Source organism: Topomyia yanbarensis, chromosome 1 (assembly GCF_030247195.1).
Source record: "Topomyia yanbarensis strain Yona2022 chromosome 1, ASM3024719v1, whole genome shotgun sequence".
Taxonomy (NCBI): domain Eukaryota; kingdom Metazoa; phylum Arthropoda; class Insecta; order Diptera; family Culicidae; genus Topomyia; species Topomyia yanbarensis.
This window is the reverse complement of record NC_080670.1, coordinates 145,045,803-145,063,010: the sequence shown is the minus strand read 5'-3', so window position 1 is coordinate 145,063,010 and position 17,208 is coordinate 145,045,803. Positions and strand designations below refer to the sequence as shown.

General features: G+C 40.4%; 1 protein-coding gene across 4 annotated transcripts in view; it reads left to right on the top strand.

Moving 5' to 3' along the window:
• The window catches only part of LOC131676271 (methyl-CpG-binding domain protein 5), a 106,609-nt gene that overhangs the window by 15,257 nt on the left and 74,144 nt on the right, over positions 1-17,208 (top strand). For all 4 annotated transcript variants that reach the window (XM_058955393.1, XM_058955400.1, XM_058955414.1 and 1 more), the window contains exon 2: positions 7,702-8,435. In XM_058955393.1, coding sequence (XP_058811376.1) covers positions 7,723-8,435 — 713 coding nt within the window. In that variant the 5' untranslated portion in view covers positions 7,702-7,722. The remainder of the gene's footprint in view (positions 1-7,701; positions 8,436-17,208) is intronic.

Here is a 17,208-nt window from a genome sequence, read left to right as displayed (position 1 = left end):
GAAGCAAACACAATGTAGATAAAGACGATTTTCTCTACACGGCGCATTCCGTATTTGAAGATCGGCTCACACTCGGCTAGCTTCAAAGTACAGTCAGAAAAAAAACCGACTCGAAATAGTGGTGGGCTTTTTCGATGGGTGTTAAATTAAAATTTCCTTTCTATCACGGACGTCAACAGCAAGGTAGCGACCGCACAAAACATACACAGTCCTTCTCGTCATGTATGGGAAGCAAGACCTATCCGGATCCAGACACTTGTCTGGATCTAAACGCCAAGTCTGGGCCTGGTTCAGGTCCGGATCTGGTATGGGGTGGATCCAGGGACTGGTCCGGATCCGGGTGCTGGTCCAGATCCGGGTGCTGGTCCGGATCCGGGAGAACCGGGTTTGGGAGCAGGTCCGGATCGGGAACTGTGCCGGATCCAGAAACTGCCTATACTTATTTCACTATCCAGCCTACCCAGTAAAAATATTCCGGCTGGTTTCTGCCAATATTGAGGCAGATTCCAGTTTAAATTGGGACAGAAATTCGCCACAGTCCCGGTTGGTTTGACCCGATACTAACACTATCATAGAAATCGACAGAATTATCCTACATGCGAACAGAGCCGAGGTTACTGAAAAAATGTTTGGTTGTGTGATACAAATACATGAACAGCAAGCGAAATTCGTCATTCCACCGTTTACTACCATTGCGGGAATATGATTTTAATACCGCAATGCGCAATTGCGTGGTCTGTTACCGAAAAGACAATAGAATCTTATCCAAAAGTAATAGAAACATACCCGTTGGATTTTGGGTGTAGCATAACGCAATACAGAGTTTAGTCGACCGCTCATCATCCAATAATGTACATGTTCATAATCTGATGCTTGAATATTCGAACTAATAAGTTCCTTACAATTTGGCTGATAAATTTTCCACATCAGATTCCTATTCCATTTTTTTAGTACTCTTTTTTAGTTGGGTTTTTCACCCAATATACAGTAGAAAAAATTCGCTTTAGGACTGCTTTATTTTTGTCGTCGGTGGTTCTGGAGAGCAGACTGTTACTGTTAAGCATACTGGGCGTAAAAACCGATCACTTCCACGTCACGTCCTTCTATAGAACTATAGTAGGTACACGTTGGATAATGCTTAACTGTTCGCTAAGGTTCTTAAATAACCTATATGTCTTGTGTGAAGAAGTCTCTGATCTCTTTATGATTTGGGCTTATTCTAGTCCTAGCGAGAGCTGGGAAGTCGCATTTTATGTATGCGTCCTAAGAAGATAATGGCCTGTGAGTAGATCAGTGATTACTTTTGGTTTAGAATTACGTAAGACAAGGTATTCCCTTCCCAAGGTTGAAGGGTTTGACGGCATTGCAAACATCATCAAGTATATTGCGTGCATCAGTGCTACAGAACCTCTGACAGACAATTGCTTTAAGATGGTTATTGCATTACGCCTCGATAGTGGTGCATCGAGGAGACCGAGAGGGCCTATGCGTCTTTTAATGTTCTATGTTCTTTCATACTCTGCACCTGTGTATACCAACGCCCAACCACTAGTCTGTGCGAGGTGACGTGGATTGACTTTTGCTGTGTGCTGCGTTTGCAACCATTGTTCCACATTTTGATAGCGGTATTCTTGGACGGGGCTCACAGTGGGAGTCATTGTGTGTCCATTTATCGGTCGACTTCGTCATCTGCATAGACTAATTAAATTAATTTGATAATTAAATTAATTTAATAAATACATAAGTAGAAACCTATTAGTTGTCGTTTTGTAATAATCGTAGTTTTTCGTACTAGTGTACATTTGTTATGTACTAGTCGTAAGTCTATTTGTGTATGTGTTCGTCTGAGTATTTGTGACATTTGGGTTAGAGAATGGATGCGGAACTGGCGTATAATACTTCCGGTGTTCAATTTGAGTATTTAATTTTATTCATTCGAGAAGGTGGGATTGGATAAATTAGGGTATAATCAATTTACCGACGCACGTGAATTATTCATTCCGGACCAGCACATCATAATGAAAGTCTAACACAATGCAATTGTCGTTAATGGCAAATATACAACATTTGCTGCGTTTAGTTTCATCGCATGTTACATGTGTTTTTTTCTATTCTATTTCATCTATTGGTTTGCTTTTACATTTCTAATCAAGCACTTTGTATCTTTTTTTTCTTTATTCGGCATGTTTTGATACCTTTTATTAGTATATACGTACTATACGCTATTTATACTCATATAGGTACAAACGCTCGTGTCCTTCGCGATAACACAAACCTGGTCACAAACGCGATGATGCAATTGCAATAATCCACTCATACTTACGCCCGCGATTACGCCAACATGAAAACACCCCGGTAGTTAAGTAAACGTAGCACCTTTAAACTTACAAATGCGGCCTCAAACATTAGCCCACCTCTCGCGCGATATTGAAACGGTCACGGCCGGAAGTCTTTCCTCGGCCCTAGCGGTCTGGATGCCTTCAGTTGAACCAATAAAAACGTAACGCTCATTCACTAAACAACACGTTCCATGGTGTCATGTCACTGGAACTCTAGTGATATGGGGAAACGGACTTTTTTCTACCATCTGTACCATACACTAAAAATTAAGCATCAGATTCACGGTCCACGCGCGATCATTCAAGAATACACGCTACATTATTATAAAATCGAAATTATACACGCGAGGTCACATACATGTGACAAACACGTTCATATACAAATGCTTGAGCCCTTCGCGACAACCCGCGGCACCTACACCCGCGATCTCGTAAACATGATAACATCCCGGTGATAAAGTGAATGTCTCAGCTCCTATAAATTTTCAAACACGGTCTCAAGCGTGAACCTAAAAACTCCCGCACTCGCACGATCATGAATCGGTCACTTCCGGATGTTTCTATCCTTGATATCAGCAGACTAGGTCCATGCCTTCAATTGATCCAACTAAAAAAATAAAGCTCTCTTATCCACTAGACACCACGTTACATGGCAACGTGACAGGGGACTCTAGTGATAGGGGGTAACTTACTCCCTGTCAGAATGTGAATTGTACACCGAAAACTATCAGAATGCAGGTCCGCGTGGCCATCCCGAATGGCCACACGGTTACAAAATCCAGTTTTGTACACGCGAAGTCATGCACGCGAGCGCACGTGACAAACACGTTAACATACGAACGCTTAAGCCCTTCGCGATTAACAACGCACACTTACGGCCGCGATCGCGCAAACTTGGTAACACCCCGGTAATAAGGTGAACGTTCTGGCAAGAAGTTTCTAACGCTGTCTCAAACGCGAACCTACAAACGTCCGTGTTCGCGCTATCATGAATCGGTTACGTCCGGAAACTATTACCCTCTATCCTAGCAACTTAGGTCCATACATTCAGTCACCAATCAAAAAAATACTGACATGACCGGGAACTGTAGTGATATGATAGATCTCACTTTCTTCAAACATCTGAGCCGCACATAAAAAATTAAGTATCAGATTCACGGTCCTCGCGCGATCATCCAAGAACACAGGCGAGTATGCGGTTTTAAAATAGTATTTATACACGCGAGTTACATACACGTTAGGACACGCGACATACAAACGTACACGCGATCGAACACGTTAACGCATAAATGCTCGAGTGCTTCGCGATGATACACGCGTTGGCGAAGTCCCCACGCCCGCACATAGTTGAACCGTACAATGAATATCACATTCAGAATCACGGCCCGCTACAATTGGCCTAAAGCAGTGTTTCAGTGTGTGCCATTCGCCTGTGTCGTCTGCAAAATGTATGCAAAAATGTAGCTCTATAGCACCAGTAGGACAACTCTTGAAAAAAGGTATTACGTAAGACGAGGAATTGTCTAGTCTTCCTCTACGGATATTTAATAAACAATTTTGATTGAGGATGAGTAGGGTAGGGCAAAAAATTGTTTCACTCTTCTTCTAGTTCCAAATCCAAAGTATGTAATTTTTATGCTAGGATATTCTGTTTTACACTATGGCTATGTCTTGTTTAATCAATTTGACAACGATCCGAAATCCTTTCATCTTTTCCTCTAACAGTGATAATAATTTTGTCTGTGTAATACGTTGCTCCAACCTCAGATCTTCCAATTCGTTCAGGAGTCCATCCACTACCAGGGACCTCAGTAGGGGTGACAGCATTCTTTCTTGAGGCCAGTATCTAGCGGTTACGCCTTATAAACACTAACCTAACTCCCCTCCAGCAAACCGAAACATACGTAAGGTATAACTGCATCCAAAAATTTGAGAGTATTTTCCGATTCAGATTCATCGACACATAGAGACATAGGGAGCTGAGCACTCATAAGCAACTCGCTTGTTTCCATTGGATCACTCGTATGTGTTGTATGTGGTTTTTTCAGTGTACCAATTTGTTTAGAGTGATCTTTTCTGAGATGCACTTGTAAACGCGATGTGGTAGGCAGATCATCCGCTTCCTCACAAAAATCTCTCAAGGATTTCCTAGAACTGAGATAGGTAGAGAAAATCGATAAATCCAGAAACTATTCCCTGCCCAAACACTCGGGCCTGTTCGTGAGTGTTCCCATGATACCGCAAGTCTTGAAATATTCAAAGAAGAGCAAACCAAATACCAAAATATTTATATTCAAAAGCCTGCATGATTTCTTGATCATAGAGATATAGATGGAAATTTGAAATGGCACGTTTACAGGAAAAAATAACATATTGAGTTTTAGAAACCGAAAAAGTAAATCCATTATCAAGAGACCATTTCTATAATCTATTCAACGTAAGTATAGAATGTTGAGTGACGGACCTATCTTTTCCTACAACTGAAAGTACCTTATCATCAGAAAATTGATAAAATATGCATCCGTTGGGTATAGGGGAACATGGGGAGACTTGACCAGGATTTCAGCTAAAACTGCATAAATCTCTAAAGAAGCTTTCAATCCCTCAAAAGTCATTGAGATATAATGTGCAAAGTTATTGTGCGTCTTCATGATTTTTTGCAGAATTTATATTTTAATTTTTGAAAAGTTACAAAAGTTTTTCTGTGATCGTTTTTTTTGTTGTCAAGTCTCCCCACTGCGGGGACACTTGACCAAAACATGGGGAGACTTGACCACGAGAATTTTGAAAAATCATAACAAAAAATGACATAAAACATACTGTAATTATTTTTTTCCTTAGGTTGCAGTAAAAAATATAAAAGGGTTGCATTTGATAAATTTCGATTTTTTTAAATGCATTTCTTTTTAAGGATTAACTGTACTGCTTGCATTGCATGTTCACACGTCACTAAATCAGCCCTACTATTGCTAACTTTGTTTACTAATACTAAAATATAAAGACTTATGTTTGAGGTGGGATTTTTTATGGCGTGATTAACATTAACAGTAGATACCAAAGCATAAAAAATATCAGGAATTTTGTATCTTTCTTCAGCTAATTGCCACTTGGTCAAGTCTCCCCCTAAAATCTTGGTCAAGTCTCCCCAACACTAGTTATTGCATTTAATGTCATGCAAATTTTAGTAATAACTATTCCAATGTTCCAATTTATGTAAAATCGCTTCACTGCTTCACTAGGATTAAGGTGGTATATTAGTACATTAATAGTAATTAGTAGTCAAGTAGATATGTTCATACAAAGTTTGATAAAAAAATACATCATTTAGTGCAAGTTTATTAACCACGTAATATTCTTTATAACGAATGGATTTTTCATTCCAAACTTTTAAATTTACCTTAAGGGATCGAAACAAGTATAAAAATATTTTTGAAAATTTTTTAAGAATCGAATAGAAGACGCCATAGTCAAAAATAGAATTTTGCGCTTGGTCAAGTCTCCCCATGTTCCCCTAGTTCACTAGTGTTCTACAATGATGATAAGGGTCAAGTCCCTAGCTACAATTATTGGACAAGTAAACTCAAACTCTTTATGAGGTTGCTTCCTCCAACTTAAGATATTAAATCTGCGTGTTGTATATTCTTTGAATGTTGATTTCGGATTTATTTAATTTTGATCATGGAAATTGTTTTTTCAAACACTGTAGCGCGTATTTCACTACAGTCATCGTTTCGCGGACGTTTCGTTTCAAATGCAGGGCTTGCGGAGATCCATGATAACCACTTCCACGCTTTGTGCGTCAGTTTTACCACTTCGAAACAAAGGACAGTAGTCGTTGTCGTGATGGTGTTCAGTCAGGTTGGATTGATGGTGGGTTCGAATCGATGTTATCCTTTTCGAATCAATCTGATTTGCTATGGCGTAGGTCAACCCTAATGTACTGTGTAATCGCCGTATGAAGCTATTGTTTGTTATTCTTGCTGTACCCAATTAATATCGCTACCGTCGCAACGAGTTATGTACATATGGCCGCTGGTTCACTTGCTTGCTAGTGTACACCTTCTGTTGGATGCATTTTAGGTTTGATGCTTCTGGTACGTGTAGATGAATGCAGTTTCGCTCATAGAGCCGGGCGTTGATTTCACGTAGTAGCAAGCAAAGTGCATTGTCGAGCAAAGGAAACCGCACCACGAACTAAAGCGATTAACAACTACAACTGCATTTGTCCTATCAACGTGGGCCCAATCAAAGCGCCACACAGGATTGCCTAGTCGAAGGTGTTCAAGTCTACCGCTATAAATATATGTGCACATATGTATATAATTTTCATGTGCAACAGTCAAACCCCGATGAAGAGATATACAATACGATTGTTGTACTTCAAATGCTATTAGTTGGCGTGTTTGTACTCCATAATTTTGTCATGCCTTCGTCCTTAGCTGTGGTGCAGTGGTAGCCACTAATATGGCGGAGACGATGAACGTTTTTGGAAAATTGAAATGGTTTACGTTCGATTTAACATGATGGGAACAACAGATTGTCCTCAGCGCCGGCCGAGTGTAAAAGAGTTGGTTGAGAGTGATTCTTGGAAAATCATAATTGCACTGATGTATGTATACTCTAGACAATTGTTTGAAAGTAGGAAGTTGTTGCATCACGAAATAGAGTTAAGTTTGGTGAATTTTCGAGACAAAATTCTTGCAATAATTTGCGATGCCTGCTTCTGCACACGAACAATGTTTGTTTCAGTACCAGGGTAAATCGATTTTCTTATATTTGCTATTTCCCACTTTTCTCCTTCTAATAGCAAATCAGATAGAAATTAGTTTTTTAGCTTTTGTTTGCTCTATACAATCACCTGTTATTCTCAAAGATTGTATAAACATACTTCTTTCGTGTCGTGTGGCCGTTCACGTATATTTTGTTTGCATAATTGGGAAGTCTATTTCAAATATTGATAGTTATAATGAAAATCTCAGGGGTTTCCAAAATCCCTATACCGGAGAGTTGTTTACCCTCTTAAAACTTCTTAATAATCGCAATCTTTGTTTTATATATACTCTGATGAGATTTTAATGTTTTCATTAGCCAATTGTCGCTTATGGGAACCTCGGAATCATCACATCAGGGCATATTTGTATTATATTTTTAGTTCTCATTTATGATTCTACCTTGAACTAAATGTCAAGTTAATTTACAAATTCATTCCTAGAATTGCATTTTGAATGCGACTTACACATCAGAGAAAGTGATCTGAAGTTGAAGTTTCATTAAATGTGATTACTATTCATCAGTTATTTCCTAAATTAATTCTATTCAGTATTTCTCCTTTTCTAACTTGTACAATGTTGTTATTTTTCAGCTGCACCTATCCACTGTTTAAATGGCAGCACCGAATGCTGATGGAATGCGTGGCAGCATATCTCCTGCTGTTGCGCCCAGCTTGGCTATTCAGCAAATGGCACACCACCAGCTGCCATCGCATTTGACCCATCCACAGCAGCAGCACTCGATACCGAATCATCACATCCAACAATTGCAGAATCTAACTCAGCAGTCAGCGACGATCGCAGCGCACCACCATACCCAATCCCAAAATGCCATACATCACCACCATCGGGTGGTGCAAAACCAACATCCTGGCCAATCCCTGCCAACAGGACAACATCATCCGCAGCATGGGCTCCACCAGCAAGCCCATGCATCAATGCAGCACAAAATTTCCCAGTACAGTGGGAATATTCATAATTTAATGTTCGCTTCCCCCGAAAATCCTTCCACGGCAAGTGGTGAGACCAGTCTTGCCAGCAGTGCAACTGCAAGTGCTAGTGTTGTGAACAACGTGGTTGTAAATATAGCTAGTGTGAATCAATCCCCTAACATTGCCACCAAAGAGAACGTGTCATCTTTGGTAAGCAGTAATAGCAATGCTATTACGAATCGGCAAACCACAAGTGTAAGCCACATTCCAGCGGATAATGTTCCAAGCGACGATTCCAGTCCTGCCAACGTCGCAAGGACCAATTCTGTAAGCCGTTCTAATGTTGCACCGGGGTGGCGAAGAATAAAGTACAATAGTGAAGTTATTTATATCAGGTGAGTGCGAGCTTCGTTTTGCGCGTTTACCAGCTTACAGCTTTGTCTGACGAAATGCCACATCATTGAATTTAATAACATTTTCCCTTGTGATAAACGATTTTTGTTGGATGTTTGGTCTTTTTTAGAGTTAGAGTTGAAAGCAAGATAATTTTCAATTGCACATGTACCACTAAGAACTGCAGAAAGGTTACAGTATGTGGTATCGAACTTTTCTTATCTACCTACATTTTAGTCATTGTTCTGTGCTGATTGCGAATAAGTCGAAAGCATAAAAGAATTCTTTACGCTGACACGACCTATTCCACTGTACAGGGGAAAGTTTTTTTCAAAAAGAATTCGTTGCGCTTACGGGAGGTATACTGACTAGATTGAATGTTAACTTGTCATGCTGTGAGAGGTCAAGAATAAGAGGAAGAGAGGACAGTCCGTAGTCTGTACGAAAATAGATTCCGTGCGTCCGATTGCGAACATGCACTTATGTTCTGTTCGCAGTCATGAGATTAAATTGCATCATGTACGGCCGCACATGGCGGTGGGAATGGGCAAAGCATTAGTTGAAAGAGAGTTTCGGCTGGGCTTGGAAGTTTATCGATTTGAATGGTATGATTTGCATCTATCAGTGAAACTACAATCTTTGTTTTCACAAAGTATGCAACATTTAAAGCAGAACATATATTTGCATATGCGAGTGATGAATACTCAAAACTACGAAAAGGTGTTTGGTGAAATTGGGACCATCGGTTACAAATTGTGTTGAATGTGGACTGTAAATGTGTTGGAACTTCCATGTTCATACCAACAACCATCCTCAGGACACTGGTGGATCATGCAGTCGGGTTAATATCGAAAAAAATTACCCACCTCTCAATAAATACCTAGTCTCACAAGGAGTGTCTGGTCCAAATTGATCAAGTCTTGCTATCGGACCAAGGTCCTTGAAGTTTGCACGGGATTTTCTACCACCTATACGAAGCTATATGCGTCATCTCTAGAATTGAGATTCTAATAAATACTGTCCACAACATTGTCAAAAATCTTCTACAGAAGTTAAAAAACTTCGAACCAAGTAGTATCTGAGGTAACCCTCTGCTGACGAACCCCGTCGTTTGGCGGGGCTCAGCAGAATCGCTGTAAAATGCACAAAACACGATTTTGTGTTGTCAACCCCACTAGAACCTCTTCAAAACGTTCCCTATATATAAATACATTATCTGCTTGTTGAAATGATTGTATAAAATGATATTCGAGATGAAAGTTTTAAATTTGTTGGAAACGACAAAAAAACTATTTTGCGTGTGGTAGTACAATTCAATTGAAAAATTATCACACATGTTGAAGTTTTCAAAAAATAACAATTATTGGTAAGTTACTTTACAGTAGTACTTTACCGTACAATTGAAATTTGATCGTGTACTAACTTGAAACTACACTTATGAGTTATAGAACTTACGCCGCCAGAAGGCGGTGTTGGGCAGCCGGGCGAAAAAAAAAATGCGTTTTCAAAGCACTTATCCTTTTAAAATTTAGGTGTTTTTTTGGCTCTGGCTTTCTCAATCTTCGATCAATTTCGGCTAAACCACTTGCAAATTATCGGGAAATTATTCAAGATTCATTAACTATACTTGTTGGTCAGGTCATAAAACCTGACATAGTTCTGTGAGCCATGTTCAATACTCATAGAACTTTTAGCTCGAAGTGCGCCTTAGCATAACCTGTGTATAAATAAAATTCATAAATGTCAACCTTCTGAATTAATTGTTAGTTTTGGGCAACCTAGAAATGTTAGAGGGCAAGGTGCTGGTTTCATAAACTATTTGTCGTATGTGCAAAACTCATCCAGGAATAATTTGTAGTGATCAGTAGTATCGTACCACTAGCTTTGTAATTGTTCTGTACACTAAGAATCGGCTGCGAAATCATTTGAAACAGAAGGTCAAGTTCCGAAACGGAATTATAGTATCAAAGTTGTGCTTTGCTTTTAGATACGGTTCCAAGAGACATTGTAAGGGATTTTACAGTTATTCGTACACACAGAAAAAAATGTTGGTAAAAATAAGAGTTTTTCACTCTTAGCAAAAAAGAACCAACGCATACTCTTAGTTTGAAAATAAAACTTATTTTGAATACTGAATAATTCTTCATTAACTTAAAAGGAAAACTTTTTTTTTGATTATTATTCTTGATTAATTTAAAAGTTTTACTTTCAACCTGATATTAGGCGTTAGTTGTTTTTTGCTAAGAGCGGAACACTCTTACTTTTACCAATATTTTTTTTCTGTGTGTATAGACTATTTGAGGGTACTGTAGCGTTTTCTAGATTCCATTCCTGGAACATTCGGGAATTTTTGAGATACCCTTAAACCGATTCCATAGAACATTGTAGAGGAAACATACCCGAAAAGTGCAACTAATATAAAACTTTTATACTTAAATATTACTGTAATGTCATGTCAAATTACACCAAATCGATGTTCGATGAATAATAAGCATTTTAAAATATCCAAACACTTGCGGTAACTTTCCTACGGGGCTCGGGAATGGTGGAATCAGGTTCTTCAAACCACCTGTTGGTGTGAATACTGCTGTCATGCGCCAACTGAAATTAATTCAACGCGATGATCAATGAACAATGCAGTTACATTTGTAGTCATCTACGTTTTTTGTGGACATACTATAGCTGATTGCGGGAATTCTATACTTCGGTTTATTGAACCAACAATTTCTGACTGATCATTATCTTTCCATTTCAACGCGATCACCTGGAAATCGGATACTGAGGTCACAGACATCCATAAGTGTGTGTGTGCATACAAACTAGGCATGTTTCTGCGATATTCATCTAAAAACCGGTTTTAATCCACCTAGCGGTTCAATTATGCCTTTCTCAATCATGAACACGAGAATTTTTACGTTGTTTATAATCATTAAAAGTTTTCAAATGTATATATTACATTTTTATTATACATGACGTGACAACTATATACACGAAAAGAAATCATTAAAAGAAAAAACAGCCACGGTAATTTTAAATTGGAAAAAAAGTGCGAAAAGTCCCAAAAAGTCGATTTGCGTTGCGTTGCGTTTGACGATGATTTTGGCGGATTGCACACTGACTTCATCATGTTTGACTGCTGATTATCTAATAAGAGTTACTTAGGAAATGGTAAGTAGGAATTCATACCAATCCGACCCATATTAAAACCTCAACAGCATGATAGCCATCATTGCCGGCCGCCCCCATCTCCATCGTTCACGGGGAAGGATAAAGGATAAGGTAGACAGGAAGTGTTGATGCTCCACCTACTTAACGGAAGAACGACGATTCGTCAGACTCTTCCATAGGTGTCGCGGAGTTGGTAGTTTGGAAGGGTATCAGGTCTAGGATTCGCTCCAAGCAAGCGATGCGACCTGTAAAGCATATTTTATTAGGTAGTTGTTTAGTTTTTGGTTTTTTTAAATTCTGGGCAGCCAGCTACCGAGAGTATACTATGTTCCCTAAACAAAAGCAATTTGAACTCCACACAGCCGACCGTGGGAGTATTGCCTAAAAAAGCTAATCTTATCTGCGTAATGGGCCGGATCTCTATTCATTGCAACAGTATTTGGACAGAATTCGTTACTTCTTCTCAACGATATATTTATTGGCTTGAAAACTACCGTGTGATAACACATTATGCAGGCAAAAATAGCGCGAGATGTTATAAATCAAGGAAAGTATTTCTTATTTTCCATATCGGATTGTTTGTGGAATACAAGTATACGAGCGATAATAACGAACACTGAAGGGAAATATAAAGGACTGTTAACCTGATGCACGGGCTGGTTAGCAATAACGGAGCTTGAAATTATGTCCATAAAAACAGACGCGGCGAATTTTCAATACGTATTGACCCGTGATCATAGATACTAGTTAGATTAGTCGTATTGGGGCTAATTTCCGATCAACTATTCATTTTTACGGCAATGTTTTCTCGGCTAGATCTGTTCGCACCCTCTCATTCTGCTACTATCGGCAGAAGGCTGATAGCACCCAGTCGTCGCCGGTCTAAGAACCAAATGTCATCAATAGACTTAGGCTCGCGTGGAGGCGTAAGATAGGAAACTTGAGAGAATTTTGTTATCCCACCGTTTGTCGACCGGCAAAGTCACAAAAAGCCGATCTTTATAAAAAAAATTCGAGATAGCATAAAATCTCGACGTTTCATGCATTTTAAAGATGTTTGGCATCGAAAATACGAATTCGATTTCTGGAATTTCATGGGGTCCTTCCCCATGAAAAAATTTAACTCCGGCTTATGTGGGAATTTTATATGTGACCGGGCGGTTTAGTCCATATTTCCGGAATCATATAAGCGATGCGTACGAAATGTTATAGACATCTGTGGAAATATAGCTATCATTTGGGACTAAGTCTGTAAAAATCCGCCCAACCATTTCCGAAAAACTGATATGAGTTTGTTAATTTTGAAAGATGGCCACTTTTCCCAGGCACTTCCGGAACCGTCTATGGTGGTCAATGTAGTCAACGAAAGTTTGCTTGGCCGTCGGTGACCTAGAACTGCAAATGTAAGTTGTTTGAGAGACATTTTAGCGAAATTCGGATGAAATTTAATTGCCATTTACGGGGACACAACACCTTTCATTTGAGAATAAGTTTGGTTGAATCGGTTTAGCCATCTTCGAGAAACCGATGTGACTGTTATTTTGATTTTGGATACCACCGCCGCGGCTTCCGGAACCGATGATGGTGGCCAATATGGTCCAAGAGACTTTGAATGGTTGTTAGTGACATAATACTACAAATTGAAGAAGTTGTGCTTACATTTCGGAAAAATTTTCACCTTTATACATTCATTGCAGAATTTAATAAAATCGACATTTTCTGCGTGATCGTACTCATCACCCTGTAATTCCGGAACCGGATTTCGGATACATTAGAAATTCAATAGCAGCCTATGGGAACGTACCTTTCATTTGAGACTAAGTTTGTCAAAATCGGTTCAGCCATCTCTGAGAAAAATGAATGACATTTTGAAGAAGTTGTGCTTACATTTCGGAAAAATTTTCACCTTTATACATTCATTGCATAATTTAATAAAATCGACATTTTCTGCGTGATCGTACTCATCACCCTGTAATTCCGGAACCGGATTTCGGATCCATTAGAAATTCAATAGCAGCCTATGGGAACGTACCTTTCATTTGAGACTAAGTTTGTCAAAATCGGTTCAGCCATCTCTGAGAAAAATGAATGACATTTTGGTCACATACACACACAGACGCACATACACACATACATACACAGGTTGTGGATAGTGCAGGGATGGCTGCAATACAAGTTATGGGCGGTTTCCCTGTTCAAGAGGTGGTGGATAACACACACGAAGGCTTCGTGATCGCCAGGATCAACGGCGTATTCGTCTGTAGCTGCTACGCTCCCCCAAGGTGGACACCAGAGCAGTACAATCGGATGCTGGACGCACTAACTGACTCGTTAGTCGGACGAACACCGATTGTTATAGGAGGAGACTTTAACGCTTGGGCCGTGGAGTGGGGTAGCAGGCTGATCAACACCAGAGGTTACAGCCTATTGGAAGCACTGGTAAAGCTGGAGGTAAGGTTGTGCAACGAAGGTTCCGCTAGCACATTCCGCAAAGACGGCCGGGAATCCATCATAGACGTAACATTCTGCAGCGCGTCGCTGATGGATAACATGAATTGGCGAGTTCAGGAATCAGTAGCGTCTGGCTCAAATGGCACGTTCCCCATGTTGGTCGGAGATTTGTGCCATGCCAAGAATCGTCTTTTCATCATTTTCCTGATGGGAAGGATTGGGGAAGTGGTAAGGTTAGGGGTAAGGAAAACAACGACACAGAACAATTAAAACAGAGCATTCTGCACCCCCGGAGTGATGCTGAACGATCTGCAGGTGCTACAACAGCAGGAATAAAACTTCCAACCCCCGGAGGGATTTAGAACCTCTACTCAAACAGTGAGCGGATATATCAACACCCCCGAGGGGATATTGAGATAAAAGAACGACAACACCCCCGAAGAGATATTGTCATTCAAATACGGCTAAAAAACTATAGCTCTTTACCACACTGGGTTAGGAACAAAAGCATATCCTTGTATTTCAGCTCTCTGTACATAGGTTCATCTATGTATGGAGAACCAAAAAACCGGATGCGCAATTGCATTAATACAGGGCAATTGCATATCAAATGATATGATGTTCCGTAATCGGATTCACAAAGATCACATGAATAATACTCAGCGCGCTGAATAGTAGCCATGTGATAATTGAGTTTGCAATGTCCAGTCAGTGCCCTGACCAGAATACTGCAGTTGTGCTTGGAAAAATGCAACAAATTTCTTGACATTTTCGGACTCACATCCGGCAGAAAAGCCTTTGTTTGAACGCAAGTTTGCAAGCTACGCCAATGGTTAACATGTTCGAATGCAGCCCAAGAGCGAATCTTGTGCTTTATCCAACTTATTGACAGTGGTAGAACTGGTTCTGGACCAACGAAATCAGTCGCAGCGCCAGCTCTAGCCAATTCGCCCGCCCATTCATTTCCAGTAATACCGGAATGACCGGGTACCCATAGAAGGTAGATAGCATTTGAAAAGCTAAGTTCTTCGATTTGAGTTCGACATGCGATTACTAATTTCGATCTCGAATCTGCCGAACTAAGTGCTTTCAGGGCAGCCTGACTGTCAGAGCAAAAATAGATTCTTTTACCGCAAATTCCCTGTTGAAGTGCGGATTGTACGCCACACAGAATCGCAAAGATTTCTGCTTGGAATACGGTACAGTATCTACCAACCGAATGAGATTGGTTTAATCTCATCTCATGAAAATAGACACCAGCACCGGCTCGGCCCTCCAACAAACAACCGTCCGTATAACAAACTACGTATTCTTCAAGTTGTCGCTCCATCCAGCCAGACTGCCATTCCTCACGAAGAGGTATTCTCACATTGAAAATTTTAGAAGGAAAACTACATGTGAGTGTAAGGTCACTGGGAGCAAGTGTATATTCATCCCAAGTAACCATTTGGGGCCACAGTCTTGTGTGGCTAGTTACACGATCTATTGGGTTACTGTTCCAGAGCCCAGTAACCTTAAGACGGTATGCACAAGAAAGTGCTTCTTGTTTCAGAAACACATGTAGTGGTTTTATGTTCAAGAGTGCCTCGAGAGCAGCAGTAGGTGTTGTCGAGAACGCACCAGTCATCGCCATCAAGACCATCCTCTGAAGATGGTTTAACTTTGATTGGATTGTCATGACTTCTCCCTTCTGCCACCAAACAAGGCACCCGTATGCCAGTATTGGTCTAACAATTGTTGTGTAGATCCACTGAATGTACTTGGGTTTGAGTCCCCAAGATTTGCCGAAAGCCCGTCTACATTGGCCAAAGGCCATGCAAGCTTTCTTGATCCTGAAATCGATGTGAGCTGTCCAATTAAGTTTTGAGTCGAGAATTACCCCAACGTACTTAACTTGATCTTCGATAATAATTTCAGAGTCAAAAAACTGCAATGGACGAGCTCCGGTTGTAATCCTTCGTTGCGTGAAAAGCACCATTGAGGTTTTATTTGGATTAACTGATAGTCCAACATGAAGACACCACCGCTCAACAACACATAAGGCTTGTTGCATCAAATCAAAAAGTGTGTTAATGCAAATACCGGTGATCATTATATGATAATCATCAGCGAAACCATACGTCGGAAACCCAAGCTCATTTAGTTTTCTCAACAAGCTATCGGCGACAAGGTTCCATAGAAGTGGTGACAGCACACCACCTTGAGGACATCCGCAGACACTCAGTTTTCTCATCTCTACTTGTCTTAACGATGAGAACAGATGTCGGTTGCTAAGCATTGCGTGTATCCAGTTCGTGATATATGAAGGTACTCCATGATCTCGTGCTGCTTCCAAAATGAATTCGAAAGACACGTTGTCAAAAGCACCTTCAATATCGAGAAAAACTCCTAAAATTGATTGCTTTTGTGAAAAAGCTTTTTCAATGTTGTAGACAACATTGTGTAACAGGGTGGTAGTAGACTTCCCCCGCTGATATGCATGTTGCATTGCATGCAGCGGGTGCTCGCCCAAGCTACCACCTCGAATGTAGTGGTCGATTAAACGTTCCACTGATTTGAGAAGGAAGGAGGTCAGACTGATCGGTCTAAAGCTCTTTCCCTCCTCATAAGTGACGCGGCCACCTTTGCGAATGAATTTGACAGTTATTTCCATAACTGACTTACTTCAAACCCGCCGGATGCCACGCGGCCTCTAGGCTGGTTTTGTCCGGAGAAAGATAATAGAGTTATTCACCTCCTAGTGGACCACAGCCAGTTACTGGGGAGTTCGCCCGGCTCTTCCCAGGCTCCGTTCGCCATTGAGAATATTTTAAACCCCCTCAACAATTTTACCCATAGCACGGGTCGCATGACACTATGGAATTGGGGTTCCCTGTTTGGTGTTACCACCGGAACAGGTAGTCCGTAGTGTAATTCTTAGCCTGTTGAAACAACCACTACCGACACTACACGGCTTATCTAGGCTGTTCGCAGAAAGAAGCTGACATTTATGGACAGCTCCCATAGATGGCCGAACAGCCATTTCCAATATGGTCCAAGAGACTTTGAATGGTTGTTAGTGACATAATACTACAAATTGAAGAAGTTGTGCTTACATTTCGGAAAAAATTTCACCTTTATACATTCATTGCAGAATTTAATAAAATCGACATTTTC